Here is a 19,446-nt window from a genome sequence, read left to right on the forward strand (position 1 = left end):
CAACAATTTCCCCACAACTTCCCCAGGATTTTCCCAGATTTTTCCCAGGATTTCCCCATGATTTTTCTCAGGATTTCCCCACAATTTTTTCCAGAGATTTCCCCACAATTTCCTCAGGATTTTCCCCACAATTTTTCCCAGGATTCCCCCAGGATTTTTCTCAGGATTTTCCCCACAATTTTTCCCAGATTTTCCCCACAATTTCCCCAGATTTTCCCCACAATTTTTCCCAGATTTTCCCCAAGATTTCCCCACAATTTTCCCATGATTTTCCCCACAATTTTTCCCAGATTTTTCCCAGAATTTTCCCACAATTTTTCCTGGGATTTCCCCACCCTTTTCCCAGATTTTTCCCAGATTTCCCCAGGAATTCCAGCCCCTCTCACCCTGGTGGCCGCCAGCACCACGCGCTGCTCCGGCTGCAGCCGCCCCGAGGCGTTGATGGGCTGGAGGGAGCTCCAGACATTGAAATCCAGCAGGGGATCACACACGATCTCTGGGAATGGGAAAACATGGAAAAAATTCCAGGGGTTGGGAAAAATCCAGGGAAATCCTGCTAAAAATGGGAATTTTCTGGGAGTTTTTATGGAAAAAAATGGAGTTTTTATAGGAAAAAAGGGATTTAGGGAGGTCCAGACATTGAAATCCAGCAGGGGATCACACACGATCTCTGGGAATGGGAAAACATTCCAGAGGTTGGGAAAAATCCAAGGAAAAACAGGAAATCCTGCTAAAAATGGGATTTTTCTGGGAGTTTTTATGGGAAAAAAATGGAGTTTTTATGGGAAAAAAGGGATTCAGGGAGCTCCAGAGGTTGGAATCCAGCAGGGGATCACACACGATCTCTGGGAACGGGAAAACATTCCAGGGGTTGGGAAAAATCCACGGAAAAACCGGGAAATCCTGCTAAAAATGGGATTTTTCTGGGAGTTTTTATGGAAAAAAATGGAGTTTTTATGGGAATAAAGGGATTCAGGGAGATCCAGACATTGAAATCCAGCAGGGGATCACACACGATCTCTGGGAATGGGAAAATATTCCAGGGGTTGGGAAAAATCCAGGGAAAAACCGGGAAATCCTGATAAAAATGGGATTTTTGTGGGAATTTTTATGGAAAAAAACGGAGTTTTTATGGGAAAAAACGGATTTAGGGAGCTCCAGACGTTGAAATCCAGCAGGGGATCACACACGATCTCTGGGAACGGGAAAAAATTCCAGGGGTTGGGAAAAACCAGGAAATCCCTCTGAAAAAATGGGGAAAATGGGATTTTTCTGGGAGTTTTTATGGAAAAAAACGGAGTTTTTATGGGAAAAAAGGGATTCAGGGAGCTCCAGAGGTTGGAATCCAGCAGGGGATCACACACGATCTCTGGGAATGGGAAAAAATTCCAGGGGTTGGGAAAAATCCAGGGAAATCCTGCTAAAAATGGGATTTTTCTGGGAGTTTTTATGGAAAAAAATGGACTGGTGGGATTCAGGGAGTTCCAGATGTTGGAATTCCCAGGATTTCCACAGGATTTCCTCAGGATTTTCCCCAGGATTTCCCTGTGAATTTTCCCATGATTTCCCCAGGATTTCTCCAGTATTTCCCTGTGGTTTTCCCAGAATTTCTCTGTGATTTCTCCAGGATTTCCCCAGGGTTTTCCCCAAGATTTCCCTGTGAATTTTCCCATGATCTCCCTGTGTTTTTCCCAGATTCCCCGAGATTTCCCCATGGTTTTCCCAGGATTTCCCTATGATTTCCCCAGGATTTCCCTCTATTTTTCACAGGATTTCTCCAGTATTTCCCTGTGATTTTCCCAGAATTTCTCTGTGATTTCTCCAGGATTTCCCCAGGATTTCCTCAGGGTTTTCCCCAGAATTTCCCCAGGACTTTCCCAGGACTTCCCTGTGTTTTTCTCAGTATTTCCCTGTGAATTTTCCCAGAATTTCCTTGTGGTTTTCCCAGAATTTCTCTGTGATTTCTCCAGGATTTCCTCAGGGTTTTCCCCAAGACTTCCCTGTGAATTTCCCCACGATTTCCCTCTGTTTTTATTTCCTCAAGGTTTTCCCCAGAATTTCCCGAGGACTTTCCCATTATTTCCCTGTGATTTCCCCAGGATTTCCCTGTGAATTTTCCCAGCATTTCCCCACGGTTTTCTCAAATTCCTCCAGGATTTGAGCTGCTGACCTGGGTTGATGCTGAAGGCGCTCTGCAGCCCCAGCAATGCAGCACTGCCCCCAATTGATGCATTCCTACCTGGGTTGATGCTGAAGGCGCTCTGCAGCCCCAATGCAGCAGCCCCAGCAATGCAGCACAGCCCCAGCACTGCCCCATTGCAGCCCCAGCATTGCATGACTCACCTGGGTTGATACTGAAGGCGCTCTGCAGCCCCAGCACAGCCCCAGCAATGCAGCACAGCCCCATTGCAGCCCCAATGCATTACCAACCTGGGTTGATGCTGAATGTGCTCTGCAGCCCCATTGCAGCAGCCCCAGCAATGCAGCACAGTCCCATGCATTGACGCATGACTCACCTGGGTTGATGCTGAAGGCGCTCTGCAGCCCCAGCAACGCAGCCCAGCCCCCATGCATTGATGCATTACGTACCTGGGTTGATGCTGAAGGCGCTCTGCAGCCCCATTGCAGCAGCCCCAGCACAGCCCCAGCAATGCAGCCCAGCCCCCATGCATTGATGCATTACGTACCCGGGTTGATGCTGAAGGCGCTCTGCAGGGAGCTGCGGCGCATGCAGGTGACGGTGCTGGCGGCCCCACTGCAGCAGCCCCAGCACAGCCCCAATGCAGCCCAGCCCCAATGCATTACGTACCCGGGTTGATGCTGAAGGCATCAACACAGCCAGCACAGCCCCATTGCAGCCCCCATGCATTGCTGGAATGCATTCCATACCCGGGTTGATGCTGAAGGCGCTCTGCAGGGAGCTGCGGCGCATGCAGGTGACGGTGCTGGCGGCCCCATTGCAGCAGCCCCAGCACAGCCCCATTGCAGCCCCAATGCATTACGTACCGGGGTTGATGCTGAAGGCGCTCTGCAGGGAGCTGCGGCGCATGCAGGTGACGGTGCTGGCGGCCCCATTGCAGCAGCCCCAGCCCAGCCCCAATGCAGCCCAGCCCCCATGCATGACGTACCCGGGTTGATGCTGAAGGCATCAACACAGCCAGCACAGCCCCATTGCAGCCCCCATGCATTGCTGGAATGCATTCCATACCCGGGTTGATGCTGAAGGCGCTCTGCAGGGAGCTGCGGCGCATGCAGGTGACGGTGCTGGCGGCCCCATTGCAGCAGCCCCAGCACAGCCCCAATGCAGCCCCAGCAATGCATGACTCACCCGGGTTGATGCTGAAGGCGCTCTGCAGGGAGCTGCGGCGCATGCAGGTGACGGTGCTGGCGGCCCCATTGCAGCAGCCCCAGCCCAGCCCCAATGCAGCCCAGCCCCAATGCATTACATACCTGGGTTGATGCTGAAGGCGCTCTGCAGGGAGCTGCGGCGCATGCAGGTGACGGTGCTGGCGGCCGCGTGCATGTGGGCCTGCAGCTGCAGCGCGCACAGCGGGAACGGCGGCGCTGAGCCCCCGGGGCCCGGCACGTTGTGCGCGCGGTAACACTGCAACAAACACAGCAATCACTCCTGATTTTTATAAAATTTTAAACAGTTTTTAGCATTTTTTACTGCCTTTTTTTATGGATTTTTAAGGGAATTTTTAATGGATTTTTTAATGGATTTTTAATGGAATTTGTAATGGATTTTTTAATGCAATTTGTAATGGAATTTGTAATGGAATTTGTAATGGAATTTGAAATGGAATTTTTAACGGAATTTTTAATGGAATTTTTAACGGAATTTTTAATGGAATGTTTAACCGAATTTTTAATGGAGTTTTTAACCGAATTTTTAATGGAATTTGTAACGGAATTTTTAATGGAATTTTTAATGGAATTTGTAATGGAATTTGTAATGGAATTTGTAATGGAATTTGCAATGGAATTTACAATGGAATTTGCAATGGAATTTACAATGGAATTTTTAACGGAATTTTTAACAGAATTTTTAATGGATTTTTTAACGGGATTTTTAATAGAATTTTTAATAGATTTTTTTAATGGAATTTTCAACGGAATTTCTAATGGATTTTTAATGGAATTTTTAGTGGAATTATTAGTGGAATTTTTAATGGAAATTTTAACGGAATTTTTAATGGATTCTTTAACAGAATTTTTAATGGCATTTTTAACAGAATTTTTAATAGAATTTTTAACGGATTTTTTAATGGAGTTTTTAACCGAATTTTTAATGGAATTTGTAACGGAATTTTTAATGGAATTTTTAATGGAATTTGTAATGGAATTTTTAACGGGATTTGTAACGGGATTTTTAATGGAATTTTTAATGGATTTTTAAATGGAATTTTAAACAGAATTTTTAATGGAATTTTAAATGGAATTTTTAACGCAATTTTTAATGGATTTTTAAATGGAATTTTTAACGGAATTTGCAACGGAATTTTTAATGGATTTTTTAATGGATTTTTTAATGCAATTTGTAATGGAATATGTAATGGAATTTTTAATGGATTTTTTAATGCAATTTGTAATGAAATTTGTAATGGAATTTGTAATGGAATTTTTAATGGAATTTTTAATGGATTTTTTAATGGATTTTTAATGGAATTTGTAATGGAATTTGCAACAGAATTTTTAACGGAATTTTTAACAGAATTTTTAATGGATTTTTTAATGCAATTTGTAATGGAATTTGTAATGGAATTTGTAATGGAATTTGTAATGGAATTTTTAATGGAATTTTTAATGGATTTTTAAATGGAATTTTAAACAGAATTTTTAATGGAATTTTAAATGGAATTTTTAACGCAATTTTTAATGGAATTTTTAATGGAATTTTTAAAGGAATTTTTAATGGAATTTGTAACGGAATTTTTAATGGAATTTTTAATGGAATTTGTAATGGAATTTGTAATGGAATTTGTAATGGAATTTTTAACGGAATTTTTAACGGAATTTTTAACGGAATTTGTAATGGAATTTTAAACGGAATTTTTAACGGAATTTTTAACGGAATTTTTAAGATTTTTCAACGCATTTTTATGAACTTAAATGACTTTAAATTGAATTTTAGCGCATTTTACCGGGTTTTAACAAATTTTAAAGAACTTTTAACGGGGTTTTAATGGGATTTTGAATGGGATTTTGAATGGGATTTTGAATGGGATTTTTAATGGGATTTTTAATGGGATTTTGAATGGGATTTTGAATGGGATTTTGAATGGGATTTTGAATGGGATTTTTGCCCCCTCACCTCTTTGATGAGCTGGGTCTCGTTGGCGTCCTGCAGCAGGAAAATGGGGAAGGGAAAATCCTCAAAGGAGAGCCCGGAGCCGCCCGGGTTCCACTGGGAGCCGTTGCAGTGAGCAAACTGGGGGCCGTAGGTGTCTGAATAAACACCTAAAAATGGGGAAAAATGGGGAAAAATGGGTAAGAAATGGGGGCCGTAGGTGTCTGAATAAACACCTGAAAAATGGGGGGAAAATGGAGAAAATTGGGTAAAAAAATGGGTAAAAAATGGGCAAGAAATGGGGGCCATAGGTGTCTAAACAATGGGGGAAAAACGGTGAAAATTGGGTAAAAAATGGGCAAGAACTGAAGGCCGTAGGTGTCTGAGTAAACACCTGAAAAATGGGGGAAAAATGGGAAAAATGGGTAAAAAATGGGTAAAAAACGGGTAAAAAATGGGGGCTGTAGGTGTCTGAATAATGGAGGAAAAACCGTGAAAATTGGGTAAAAAATGGGTAAAAAATGGGCAAGAAATGGGGGCCGTAGGTGTCTGAATAAACACCTGGAAAATGGGGATAAAATGGTGAAAATTGGGTAAAAAATGGGCAAGAACTGAGGGCCATAGGTGTCTGAGTAAACACCTAAATAATGGGGAAAAATGGTGAAAATTTGGTACAAAATGAGCAAGAACTGAGGGCCGTAGGTGTCTGAGTAAACACCTCAAAAATGGGGGAAAAACTGTGAAAATTGGGTGAAAATCTGGAGTTTCCTGGGTTCCACTGGGAGCCGTTGCAGTGAGCAAACTGAGGGCTGTAGGTGTCTGAGTAAACACCTGGAAAATGGGGAAAAATGGGGAAAAATGGGTAAAAAATGGGGGCTGTAGGTGTCTGAAAAACACCTGAAAAGTGGCGGAAAAACTGTGAAAATTGGGTAAAAAATGGGCAAGAACTGAGGGCCATAGGTGTCTGAATAAACACCTGGAAAATGGGGATAAAATGGAGAAAAATGGGTAAAAAATGGGCAAGAACTGGGGGCTGTAAGTGTGTGAATAAACACCTGGAAAATGGGGGAAAAACTGTGAAAAATGGGAAAAAAATGGGTAAAAAATGGGCAAGAACTGAAGGCTTTAGGTGTCTGAATATACCCCTGGAAAATGAGGATAAAATGGAGAAAAATGGGTAAAAAATGGGCAAGAACTGAGGGCCGTAGGTGTCTGAATAAACACCCCTAAAAATAGGGGAAAAATGGGTAAAAAAATGGGCAAGAACTGAGGGCTGTAGGTGTCTGAGTAAACACCTGAAAAATGGGGGAAAAATGGGGAAAAAATGGGTAAAAAATGGGCAAGAATTGAGGGCCATAGGTGTCTAAACAATGGGGGAAAAACTGTGAAAATTGGGTAAAAATCTGGAGTTTCCTGGGTTCCACTGGGAGCCGTTGCAGTGAGCAAACTGGGGGCCGTAGGTGTCTGAATAAACACCTGGAAAATGGGGATAAAATGGAGAAAAATGGGTAAAAAATGGGTAAAAAATGGGGGCTGTAGGTGTCTGAATAATGGGGGAAAAACTGTGAAAATTGGGTAAAAAATGGGTAAAAAATGGGCAAGAACTGAGGGCCATAGGTGTCTGAATACACCCCTAAAAAAATGGAGATAAAATGGAGAAAATTGGGTAAAAAATGGGCAAAAACTGAGGGCTGCAGGTGTCTGAAAAATGGGGGAAAAACTGTGAAAATTGGGTAAAAAATGGGTAAAAAATGGGTGAAAATCTGGAGTTTCCTGGGTTCCACTGGGAGCCGTTGCAGTGAGCAAACTGGGGGCCGTAGGTGTCTGAATAAACACCTGGAAAATGGGATAAAATGCAGAAAAATGGGTAAAAAATGGGCAAGAACTGGGGGCCATAGGTGTCTGAATACAACCCTAAAAATGGGGATAAAATGGAGAAAAAAGAGTAAAAAATGGGCAAGAACTGGAGGCCACAGGTGTCTGAATATACCCCTGAAAAATGAGAATAAAATGGTGAAAAATGGGTAAAAATTGGGTAAAAATCTGGAGTTTCCTGGGTTCCACTGGGAGCCGTTGCAGTGAGCAAACTGGGGGCTGTAGGTGTCTGAATAAACACCTGGAAAATGGAGAAAATGGTGAAAAATGGGTAAAAATGGGCAAGAACTGAGGGCTGTAGATGTCTGAATATATCCCTCAAAAATGGGGGAAAAATGGAGAAAATTGGGTAAAAATTGGGTACAAAATGGGCAAGAACTGGGGGCTGTAAGTGTCTGAATAAACACCTGAAAAATGGGGATAAAATGGAGAAAATTGGGTAAAAATTGGGTGAAAATCTGGAGTTTCCTGGGTTCCACTGGGAACCGTTGCAGTGAGCAAACTGGGGGCCGTAGGTGTCTGAGTACACACCTGGAAAATGGGGATAAAATGGAGAAAAATGGGTAAAAAATGGGTAAAAAATGGGGGCTGTAGGTGTCCGAATAATGGGGGAAAAACTGTGAAAATTGGGTAAAAAATTGGGTGAAAATCTGGAGTTTCCTGGGTTCCACTGGGAGCTGTTGCAGTGAACAAATTGAGGGCCGTAGGTGTCTGAACAAACACCTGGAAAATGAGAATAAAATGGTGAAAATTGGGTAAAAAATGGGCAAAAACTGAGGGCTGTAGGTGTCTGAATATACCCCTGAAAAATGGGGAAAAAATGGAAAAAAACGGGTAAAAAATGGGTAAAAAATGGGCAAGAACTGGGGGCTGTAGGTGTCTGAATAACGAGGGAAAAACTGTGAAAATTGGGTAAAAATTGGGTAAAAAATGGGCAAGAACTGGGGGCCGTAGGTGTCTGAATAAACACCTGAAAAATGGTGAAAAAATGGAGAAAAATGGGGAAAAAATGGGTAAAAAATGGGCAAAAAATGGGCAAGAACCGGGGGCTGTAGGTGTCTGAATAACGAGGGAAAAACTGTGAAAATTGGGTAAAAATTGGGTAAAAATCTGGAGTTTCCTGGGTTCCACTGGGAGCCGTTGCAGTGAGCAAACTGGGGGCCGTAGGTGTCTGAATAAACACCTGGAAAACGGGGATAAAATGGAGAAAAATGGGGAAAAAATGGGCAAGAACTGAGGGCTGTAGGTGTCTGAGTAAACACCTGAAAAATGAGGGGAAAATGGAGAAAAACGGGTAAAAAATGGGCAAGAAATAGGGGCCATAGGTGACTAAATAAACACCTGAAAAAGGGGGATAAAATGGTGAAAATTGGGTAAAAAATGGGTAAAAATGGGCAAGAACTGAGGGCCATAGGTGTCTGAATATACCCCTAAAAATGAGGATAAAATGGTGAAAAATGGGTAAAAAATGAGGGCCGTAGGTGTCTGAATAAACACCTGGAAAATGGGGATAAAATGGAGAAAAATGGGCAAGAACTGAGGGCTGTAGGTGTCTGAATAAACACCTGAAAAATGGGGATAAAATGGTAAAAAATGGGGAAAAAATGGGGAAAAAATGGGCAAAAAATGGGCAAGAACTGAGGGCTGTAGGTGTCTGAGTAAACACCTGAAAAATGGGGGAAAAACTGTGAAAATTGGGTGAAAATCTGGAGTTTCCTGGGTTCCACTGGGAGCCGTTGCAGTGAGCAAACTGAGGGCCGTAGGTGTCTGAATACACTCCTAAAAAATGGGGAAAAATGGAGAAAATTGGGTAAAAAATGAGGGCTGTAGGTGTCTGAATAATGGGGGAAAAACTGTGAAAATTGGGTAAAAAATGGGTAAAAAATGGGCAAGAACGGAGGGCCATAGGTGTCTGAATAAACACCTGAAATATGGGGGAAAAATGGAGAAAATTGGGTAAAAAATGGGTACAAAATGGGTACAAAATGGGCAAGAACAGAGGGCCATAGGTGTCTGAATATACCCCTGAAAAATGGGGAAAAAATGGAGAAAAATGGGTAAAAAATGGGCAAGAACTGGGGGCTGTAGGTGTGTGAATAAACACCTGGAAAACGGGGATAAAATGGAGAAAAATGGGGAAAAAATGGGCAAGAACTGGGGGCTGTAAGTGTCTGAATATACCCTAAAAAATGGGGATAAAATGGGAAAAAATGGGTAAAAAATGGGCAAGAAATGGGGGCCATAGGTGTCTGAATAAACACCTGGAAAATGGGGATAAAATGGGTAAAAAATGGGTTAAAAAAGGGTAAAAAATGGGCAAGAACTGAGGGCCATAGGTGTCTGAATAAACACCTGAAAAATGAGGAAAAAAAGGAGAAAATTGGGTAAAAAATGGGTAAAAAATGGGCAAGAACTGGGGGTTGTAGGTGTCTGAATATACCCCTGAAAAATGGGGAAAAAATGGTGAAAACTGGGTAAAAAATGGGCAAGAAATGGGGACCATAAGTGTCACAGTAAACTCCTGAAAAATGGGGAAAAACAGAGAAAAATGGGAAAAAACCAGCAAAAAAATGGGAATAAACAGGGCAAGAACTGCAGGCCATAGGTGTCTGAATAAACACCTGAAAAATGGGGGAAAATGGAGAAAAATGGGTAAAAAATGGGCAAGAACTGAGGGCTGTGTCTGAATATACTCCTGAAAAATGGGGATAAAATGGAGAAAAATGGGGAAAAAATGGGTAAAAAATGGGCAAGAACTGTGGCCTGTAGGTGTCTGAGTAAACACCTAAAAAATGAGAAAAAAATGGGAAAAAAGGTGAAAAAGTCAAAAAGAATGGTGAAAAAATGGAATAAAACGGGGAAAAACCAGGGGAAGAATGGGGGAGAAAATGGGAAAAAAATGGGAGAAAAATGTGAAGAAACTGAGAAAATGGAGGAAAAAATGGGGGAAAAAAATGGGAAAAAATGGGGAAAAAATGGGGAAAAAATGGGGAAAAAATGGGGAAAAAACGGGGAAAAACGGGGAAAAACGGGGGAAAAATGGGAAAAAATGGGGAAAAATGGGGAAAAAAGGGAAAAAAACGGGGAAAAATGGGGAAAAATTGGGGAAAAAATGGGAAAAAAATGGGGAAAAAATGGGGAAAAAATGGGGAAAAAATGGGGAAAAAATGGGGAAAAATGGGGAAAAAATGGGAAAAAATGGGAAAAAATGGGAAAAATGGGAAAAAATGGGGAAAAATGGGGAAAAAATGGGAAAAAATGGGAAAAAATGGGGAAAAAATGGGGAAAAAATGGGAAAAAAATGGGAAAAAAATAGGAAAAAAGCAGAGGGGAAAAGTTGGGAATTTTGCTCACCAAATCCATCGTTGGGACATTTCAATCCTGGGGAAAATCCTTGGGAAGGGGCGGGAGAGGCAGCGGCCACGGCCAGGCCCGAAATCCGGGAGGATCCTTTCAGCTGCATCAAAATCTCCCTGGAAATGGGGAAAAAAAGCTGGAATTTGGGATTTATCCATGGAAAATTGAAATCTGGGGATGAAACAAGGGAATGAAGGAAAAATCCTGGGATTTTTATCTTGTGAGGGCACAAAATGGGCTCAAAATATTGGAAAAATGATGAGGTCGGAAATCCTGGAATTTCCCCTCAGGTACAGGAAAATCTCCCTGGAAATGGGGAAAAAAGCTGGAATTTGGGATTTATCCATGGAAAATTGAAGTCTGGGGATAAAATCAAGGAAATGAAGGAAAAATCCTGGGATTTTAATTTTGAAAGGGCCCAAATCCCGGATTTTGAGGGAACTGGAAAAGGGGATTTGATCCCGAATTTTGAGGGAATTCCCACCTGGAGAAGGGGATTTGATCCCAGATTTTGGGGGATTTGATCCTGAATTTTGAGGGAAATGGAAAAGGGGATTTGATTCCGGATTTTAAAGGAATTCCCACCTGGAGAAGGGGATTTGATCCCGGATTTTAAAGGAATTCCCACCTGGAGAAGGGGATTTGATCCTGAATTTTGAGGGATTCCCACCTGGAAAAAGTGGATTTAATCCCAGATTTTGAGGAATTCCCACCTGGAGAAGGGGATTTGATCCCGGATTTCAGGAATTCCCACCTGGAGAAGGGGATTTGATCCCAGATTTTGGAGGATTCCCACCTGGAGAAGGGGATTTGATCCCGGATTTTGAGGGAATTGGAAAAGGGGATTTGATCCTGGATTTTGAGGGAATTGGAAAAGGGGATTTCATCCAGGATTTTGAGGGAATTCCCAGCTGGAAAAGGGGATTTGATCCCGGATTTTGAGGGAATTGGAGAAGGAGATTTGATCCCAGATTTTAAAGGAATTCCCACCTGGAAAAAGGGGATTTGATCCCAGATTTTGAGGGAATTGGAAAAGGGGATTTGATCCCGGATTTTAAAGGAATTCCCACCTGGAGAAGGGGATTTGATCCCGGATTTTGAGGGAATTGGAGAAGGGGATTTGATCCCGGATTTTAGGGATTCCCACCTGGAAAAAGGGATTTGATCCTGGATTTTTGCAGGAATTCCCACCTGGAAAAAGGGATTTGATCCCGGATTTTGAGGGAATTGGAAAAGCGGATTTGATCCTGAATGTTGAAGGAATTCCCAGCTGCAAAAAGGGATTTGATCCTGGATTTTAAAGGAATTCCCACCTGGAGAAGGGGATTTAATCCCAGATTTTTAAGGAATTCCCACCTGGAAAAAGGGATTTAATCCCGGATTTTAAAGGGATTCCCACCTGGAGAAGGGGATTTGATCCCGGATTTTGAAGGAACTGGAAAAGGGGATTTGATCCTGGATTTTAAAGGAATTCCCACCTGGAGAAGGGGATTTAATCCCAGATTTTTTGGGAATTCCCACCTGGAGAAGAGGCTCCCGTCCAGCAGCACCACGTAGGGCGGGTTGGGCCCCTGGGCCAGGGCCCAGTGCAGGTCCTGCTCCTGCTCCACCACGTGGATCACCCCGGTGTCACCGCTCAGCGAGGCTGCGGGGAAACGGGAGAATTCCCAGGAAAAATCCATGGATTCCCAACATTCCCAGGAAAAATCCATGGGTTCCCAAAATTCCCACAAAAAATCCACGGGTTTCCATGGAATAGCTGGGGAGAGAAGTGAGGGAGAGATGTGGGGTGGAAATGTGGGAATTGTCCCCTCAGAATTCCCAAAATTCCCACAAAAATCCACGGGATCCCCAACATTCCCACCAAAAAAATCCATGGGTTCCCAAAATTCCCACCAAAAATCCACAGGGTTCCCAAAATTCCCAGGAAAAATCCACGGGATGCCCAAAATTCCCACAAAAATCCACGGGATCCCCAACATTCCCACCGAAAATCCACGGGTTTCCCAAAATTCCCACGAAAAATCCACAGGATTCCCACCGAAAATCCATGGGTTCCCAAAATTCCCACAAAAAAATCCATGGGTTCCCAAAATTCCCAGGAAAATCCACGGGTTTCCATGGAATAGCAGGGGAGAGGGGTGAGAGAGAGCTGAGGGGTGGAAATGTGGGAATTGCCCCCTCAGAATTCCCAAAACACCCAAGAAAAATCCATGGATTCTCATGGAGTACCACGGCAGGGGAACGAGGCATTGAGGGGAAGAGGTGTGGGGTGGAAATGTGGGATTTGTCCCCTCAGAATTCCTAAAATTTCCACAAAAATCCACAGGTTTCCCAAAATTCCCACCAAAAATCCACAGGTTCCCAAAATTCCCAGGAAAAAATCCATGGGTTCCCAAAGTTCCCACCGAAAATCCACGGGTTTCCCAAAATTCCCACTGAAAATCCATGGATTCCCACAGAAAATCCACAGGGTTCCCAAAATTCCCACCAAAAACTCCATGGGTTCCCAAAATTCCCACAAAAATCCATGGGTTTCCATGGAATAGCAGGGGAGAGGAGTGAGGGGGAGATTTGGGGTGGAAATTTGGGATTTGTCCCCTCAGAATTCCCAAAATTCCCAGGAAAAATCCATGGGTTTCCATGGAATAGCAGGGCAGGGGGATGAGGGATTGAGGGGAAGAGGTGTGGGGTGGAAATGTGGGATTTGTCCCCTCAGAATTCCTAAAATTCCCACAAAAATCCACAGGTTTCCCAAAATTCCCACCAAAAATCCACAGGATTCCCACCGAAAATCCATGGGTTCCCAAAATTCCCAGGAAAAAATCCATGGGTTCCCAAAATTCCCAGGAAAAATCCATGGGTTCCCATGGAATAGTTGGGGAGAGGGGTGAGAGAGAGCTGAGGGGTGGAAATGTGGGAATTGTCCCCTCAGAATTCCCAAAATACCAAGAAAAATCCATGGATTCTCATGGAGTACCACGGCAGGGGAACGAGGCATTGAGGGGAAGAGGTGTGGGGTGGAAATGTGGGATTTGTCCCCTCAGAATTCCCAAAATTCCCACAAAAATCCACAGGTTTCCCAAAATTCCCACAAAAAATCCACAGGATTCCCACCGAAAATCCACGGGTTTCCCAAAATTCCCAGGAAAAATCCATGGGTTTCCAAAAATTCCCACCAAAAAATCCATGGGTTTCCCAAAATTCCCACTGAAAATCCATGGATTCCCACAAAAAATCCACAGGGTTCCCAAAATTCCCACCAAAAATCCATGGGTTTCCCAAAATTCCCACAAAAAATCCATGGGTTTCCCAAAATTCCCACTGAAAATCCACAGGGTTCCCAAAATTCCCACCAAAAAACCCATGGGTTTCTCAAAATACCCACAAAAAAATCCGTGGGTTTCCCAAAATTCCCACGAAAAATCCATGGATTCCCAAAATTCCCACCAAAAAAATCCATGGGTTTCCCAAAATTCCCACCAAAAATCCACGGGTTTCCCAAAATTCCCACCAAAAATCCATGGGTTCCCAAAATTCACACCAAAAAACCCACAGGTTTCCCAAAATTCCCACCAAAAATATCCATGGGTTTCCCAAAATTCCCAAGAAAAATCCATGGGTTTCCATGGAATAGCAGGGGAGAGAAGTGAGGGGAAGATGTGGGGTGGAAATGTGGGGATTTGTCCCCTCAGAATTCCCAAAATTCCCACAAAAACCCATGGATTCTCATGGAATAGTTAGGGAGAGGAGTGAGGGGGAGATTTGGGGTGGAAATTTGGGATTTGTCCCCTCAGAATTCCCAAAATTCCCTGGAAAACCAAGGCAGAGACCTGAGGGATTTAGGGAAGAGCCGTAGAGTGAAAATGTGGGATTTTTACCCTCAGAATTCCCAAAATTCCCAGGAAAATCCATGGGTTCCCATGGAATAGCAGGGGAGAAGGGTGAGGGGGAGATTTGGGGTGGAAATTTGGGATTTGTCCCCTCAGAATTCCCAAAATTCCCACAAAAACCCAAGGCAGAGACCTGAGGGGCTCTGACACTGCAGCATCACCCAGAGGCTCCCTCAGCCACCCCAACATTCCCAAAAATTCCCAAATTCCCTGGAATTCCCAAATTCCCGTTGATCTCACACTGGCAGGGCGGCTCCCTCACACCCCCAGCATTCCCAAATTCCCAAGAATTCCCAAAAATTCCCGGATTTCTCACACTGGCAGCCGATCTGGTGCGTGGCGTTGAGCAGGCGCACGCAGGGCGCGGTGTGGTTCAGGGAGATGTAAATCTTCCTGTGCACGGAATTGCCATGGCAAAATCCTGGAAAAATGGGAAAAAATGGGATAAAAATTGGGAATAACGATGGAAATCTTCCTGTGTATGGAATTACCATGGCAAAATCCTGGAAAAATGGGAAAAAATGGGATAAAAATTGGGAATAATGATGGAAATCTTCCTGTGCACAGAATTGGCCTGGCAGGAACCTGGGAAATGGGAAAAAATGGGAAAAAATGGGATAAAAATTGGGAATAACGATGGAAATCTTCCTGTGCACGGAATTGCCCTGGCAGGAACCTGGAAAAATGGGAAAAAATGGGATAAAAATTGGGAATAACGATGGAAATCTTCCTGTGCACGGAATTGGCCTGGCAGGAACCTGGGAAAATGGGAAAAAATGGGATAAAAATTGGGAATAATGATGGAAATCTTCCTGTGTATGGAGTTACCCTGGCAGGAACCTGGAAAAATGGGAAAAAATGGGATGAAAATTGGGAATAATGATGGAAATCTTCCTGTGCACAGAATTACCATGGCAGGAACCTGGGAAAAATGGGAAAAAAATGGGAAAAATGGGAATAATGATGGAAATTTTTCCTGTGCACGGAATTGCCATGGCAAGATCCTGAAAAAATGGGAAAAAATGGGATAAAAATTGGGAATAATCATGGGAATCTTCCTGTGTATGGAGTTACCCTGGCAGGAACCTGGAAAATGGGAAAAAATGGGAAAAAATGGGATAAAAATTGGGAATAATGATGGAAATCTTCCTGTGCACGAATTGGCCCGGCAAATCCGGAAAAATGGGAAAAAATGGGATAAAAATTGGGAATAATGATGGAAATCTTCCTGTGCACGGAATTGCCATGGCAGGAACCTGGAAAATGGGAAAAAATGGGATAAAAATTGGGAATAATGATGGAAATCTTCCTGTGCATGGAATTGCCATGGCAGGAACCTGGGAAATGGGAAAAAATGGGAAAAAATGGGAAAAAATGGGATAAAAATTGGGAATAACGATGGAAATCTTCCTGTGCATGGAGTTACCCTGGCAGGAACCTGGAAAAGGGGAAAAAATGGGATAAAAATTGGGAATAATGATGGAAATCTTCCTGTGCATGGAATTGCCATGGCAGGAACCTGGGAAATGGGAAAAAATGGGATAAAAATTGGGAATAATGATGGAAATCTTCCTGTGCACGGAATTGCCATGGCAAAATCCTGGAAAAATGGGAAAAAATGGGAAAAAAATTGGGAATAACGATGGAAATCTTCCTGTGTATGGAGTTACCCTGGCAGGAACCTGGGAAAATGGAAAAAATGGGATAAAAATTGGGAATAACGATGGAAATCTTCCTGTGCACGGAATTGGCCTGGCAGGAACCTGGAAAATGGGAAAAAATGGGAAAAAATGGGAAAAAGTGGGATAAAATTGGGAAAAAATGGGATAAAAATTGGGAATAACAATGGAAATCTTCCTGTGTATGGAGTTACCCTGGCAGGAACCTGGGAAATGGGAAAAAATGGGAATAAAATTGGGATCAGAGACTGGGAATGACTGGGATCAAAAACTGGGAATAGGGCAGGGAAAAATGAGGTCAGAAACTGGGAATGACGTGGGAAAAATGGGGTCAAAATCCAGGAATGGCACAGGAAAAACCAGGATCAAAACTCAGGAATAACATGGGGAAAAATGGGGTCAAAACCTGGGAATGGAGCAGGGAAAACCAGGATCAAACCTGGGAACGGGCTGGGAAAAATGGGATCAGGGATTGGGAAAGGAGTCGGAAATGGGATCAGAGACTGGGAATGGTCTGGGAAACACCGGGATTGGGAATTGGGAATGGCATGGGAAAAATGGGATGAGAAACTGGGAATGACTGGGATCAGAGACTGGGAATGGCACAGGAAAAACCAGGATCAAAACCTGGGAATGGCATGGGAAAAATGGGATCAAAACCTGGGAATAGGGCTGGGAAAAATGGGGTCAGAAACTGGGAATGACATAAAAAAAATGGGATCAGAAAACTGGGAATGGGGCTGGAAAAACGGGATCAGGGATTGGGAAATGGGATCAGGGACTGGGAATAACTGGGATCAAACATCGGGAATGGGGCTGGGAAAAATGGGATCAAAACGCAGGAATAACATGGGAAAAACGGGATCAGAAAACTGGGAATGGGCTGGGATCAGGGACCGGGAACGGGCCGGGGAAAGCGGGATCAGCGAGGGACACCGGGACCCCAAAAGGGGAACGGGGACCCCAAAAGCGCCCCCCGGGCCGCCCCTCCCCGCTGCCCTCAGGCCTCACCCGCCGCCAGCGCGGCCACGAGCAGCGCTCGGAGCATCCCCATGGAACTCCGGGATGTTCCCGTTAAATCCCGGCCCGGCCCCGCCGCCATCACCGCGGCACCTCCACTTCCGCCTCCCACTTCCGGCATCCGGCGGAAGTGACGCAAGAAGGAGGAAGCAGCGGTGCCGTTTCCGGGGCGGTCCCGCGGTGCCGACGTGGAGGTTCCGGGCTGCGGCCGGGCCGGGTTGGGACCATGTTGACCAAATTCGAGACCAAATCCGCGCGGGTGAAAGGTGAAAAACCGGGATAAAACCGGGATAAAAACGGGAAAAACTGGGATAAACTGGGATAAACTGGGATAGAGCGGGGTGCGGGCGTGGGGAGGCGGAACTATGGGGGAAGGTGCGAGTCCGTTATGGAGGGAGGGCCGGGAGCGGCTGCGGAGGGAATGGAGGGGACGGGGGGGATTTGGGGTCTGATCCCGGGGGGATTTGGGGTTTTATCCTGGGGGGATTTGGGGTCTGATCCTGGGGGGATTTGGGGTTTGATCCTGGGGGAATTTGGGGTTTGATCCCGGGGGATTTGGGGTCTGATCCTGGAGGAATTTGGGGTTTGATCCTGGGGGGATTTGGGGTCTGATCCTGAGGGATTTGGGGTTGATCCGAGGATTGGGGTTTTATTTGGGGATTTGGGTTGATCCTGTGGGGAATTTGGGGTCTGATCCTGGGGAATTTGGGTCTGATCGGGATTTGGGGTTTATCCTGGGAATTTGGGGTTGATCCCGGGGGATTTGGGTTTATCCGGGGGATTTGGTTTGATCCTGAGGGGATTTGGGGTTTTATTCAGGGGATTTGGGGTCTGATCCCGGGGAATTTGGGGTTGATCCTGGGGGATTTGGGGTTTGATCTGGAGGAATTTGGGGTTTTCCAGGGATTTAGGGGTGTCCGGAGGGTTTGGGGTTGATTGGTTGGATGGGAATTTGGGGTTTATTCGGGTTTTCCAGGTTTATTCCATTGGGTTATCTTTTCCAAGGTTTATTTCCCAGGGTTTTCCCAGGTTTATTTCCCACTCTTTTCTCAGGTTGATTTCATTTCCCAGGTTTATTTCCTGGGTTTTTCCCAGGTTTATTTCCCATCTTTTCCCCACCCTTTCCCAGGTTTGTCACTTTTTTCCAGGTTTTTTCCGTTTTTTTCCCCTTTTCGCCAGGGTTTTTCCCATCTTCCTGCATTTTCCAGGTTTATTTCCCACTTTTCCCACCTTTCCCAGCTTTATTTCCCATTTATTTCCACCTGGTTTTCAGTTATTTCCCACCCTTCCCCTTAGGTTTCCCAGGTTTTTTCCATTTTTTTTCCAGTTTTTTTTCCAGTTTTTTCTCACCATTTTCCCAGGGTTTTTCCCATCCATTCCTGCATTTTCCCAGCTTTATTTCCCATTTTTTCCCACCCTTTTCCCAGCTTTTTTTCCCATTTTCCCGGTTTGTTCAGGGTTTTTTCCACCCAAGCGCACTTGTTGTCAGCATCCACTTTTCCCCACGGTTTTCATTTTTCCCGCTACTGGGATATCCATTGTCACCCCTCATCGACATATTCGTGTCCACGTTGGTTAAAACTGTTGGAAATGGGAAATGGTCAAAAGGGAAACATGGGGACAATGGGAAAAAGGGCAACAACGGGAAACCAGGGAAACTGGGGAAAATGAAAAACAGGAAATGGAAAAACAGGGGAAAAAGGAAAAAACCAGGAAAATGGGGAAAAATGGGGAAAAACAGGGAAAAAAATGGGGAAAAAATGGAAAAAACGGAAAAAATGGGGAAAAAATGGGGGAAAAATGGGGAAAAAAAGGGGGAAAAATGGGAAAAAATGGGAAAAAACGGGAAAATGGGGAAAAAAGGGGGAAAAAAGGGGGAAAAATGGGGAAAAATGGAAAAAGGGGAAAAATGGGAAAAAATGGGGGAAAAATGGGGAAAAAACGAGGGAAAAATGGGGGAAAAAGGGGAAAAAATGGAAAAAAACAGGGGAAAAATGGGGAAAAAAGCGGGGAAAGAATGGGGGAAAAAATGGAAAAAAACAGGGAAAAAATGGGGAAAAAAGTGAAAAAATGGGGGAGAAATGGGGAAAAACTGGGGGAGAAAATGGGGAAAGAATGGGAAAAATGGGAAAAAACAGGGAAAAAATGGGAGAAAGCAGGGGGAAAAAATGGAAAAAATGGGGGAATAATGGGGAAAAAACGAGGAAAAAATGGGGAAAAAGGGGAAAAAAAATGGAAAAAAAGGGAAAAATGGGGAAAAACGGGGAAAAATGGGGAAAAAATGGGGAAAAAAGGGAAAAATGGGGAAAAATGGGAAAAATGGGGAAAAAAT

At 44.1% G+C, this 19,446-nt stretch overlaps 2 protein-coding genes across 6 annotated transcripts in view; one reads left to right on the forward strand and one right to left on the reverse strand.

Moving 5' to 3' along the window:
- The window catches only part of NCSTN (nicastrin), a 46,939-nt gene extending 29,715 nt beyond the window's left edge, over positions 1–17,224 (reverse strand). For 2 of the 5 annotated variants that reach the window (XM_064732607.1, XM_064732606.1), the window contains exons 1-5: positions 12,044–12,073; positions 10,520–10,638; positions 5,315–5,460; positions 3,451–3,604; positions 410–496 (exon numbers count right to left, since the gene is read on the reverse strand). In XM_064732607.1, the coding sequence (XP_064588677.1) occupies positions 410–496; positions 3,451–3,604; positions 5,315–5,460; positions 10,520–10,528 (396 nt within the window). In that variant the 5' untranslated portion in view covers positions 10,529–10,638; positions 12,044–12,073. Of the gene's footprint in view, positions 1–386; positions 497–3,450; positions 3,605–5,314; positions 5,461–10,519; positions 10,639–12,043; positions 12,168–14,731; positions 14,837–17,105 lie in introns of those variants that run through there. The other 3 variants (XM_064732603.1, XM_064732605.1, XM_064732604.1) reach the window with 2 other exon arrangements.
- Positions 17,225–17,340: 116 nt separating this feature from the next.
- COPA (COPI coat complex subunit alpha) overlaps positions 17,341–19,446 on the forward strand; it is a 51,990-nt gene continuing 49,884 nt past the window's right edge. The window contains exon 1 of the mRNA XM_064732349.1: positions 17,341–17,380. Within this exon, the coding sequence (XP_064588419.1) occupies positions 17,341–17,380 (40 nt within the window). The remainder of the gene's footprint in view (positions 17,381–19,446) is intronic.

This window comes from Zonotrichia leucophrys, chromosome 25, assembly GCF_028769735.1.
Source record: "Zonotrichia leucophrys gambelii isolate GWCS_2022_RI chromosome 25, RI_Zleu_2.0, whole genome shotgun sequence".
Classification (NCBI taxonomy): Eukaryota; Metazoa; Chordata; class Aves; order Passeriformes; family Passerellidae; genus Zonotrichia; species Zonotrichia leucophrys.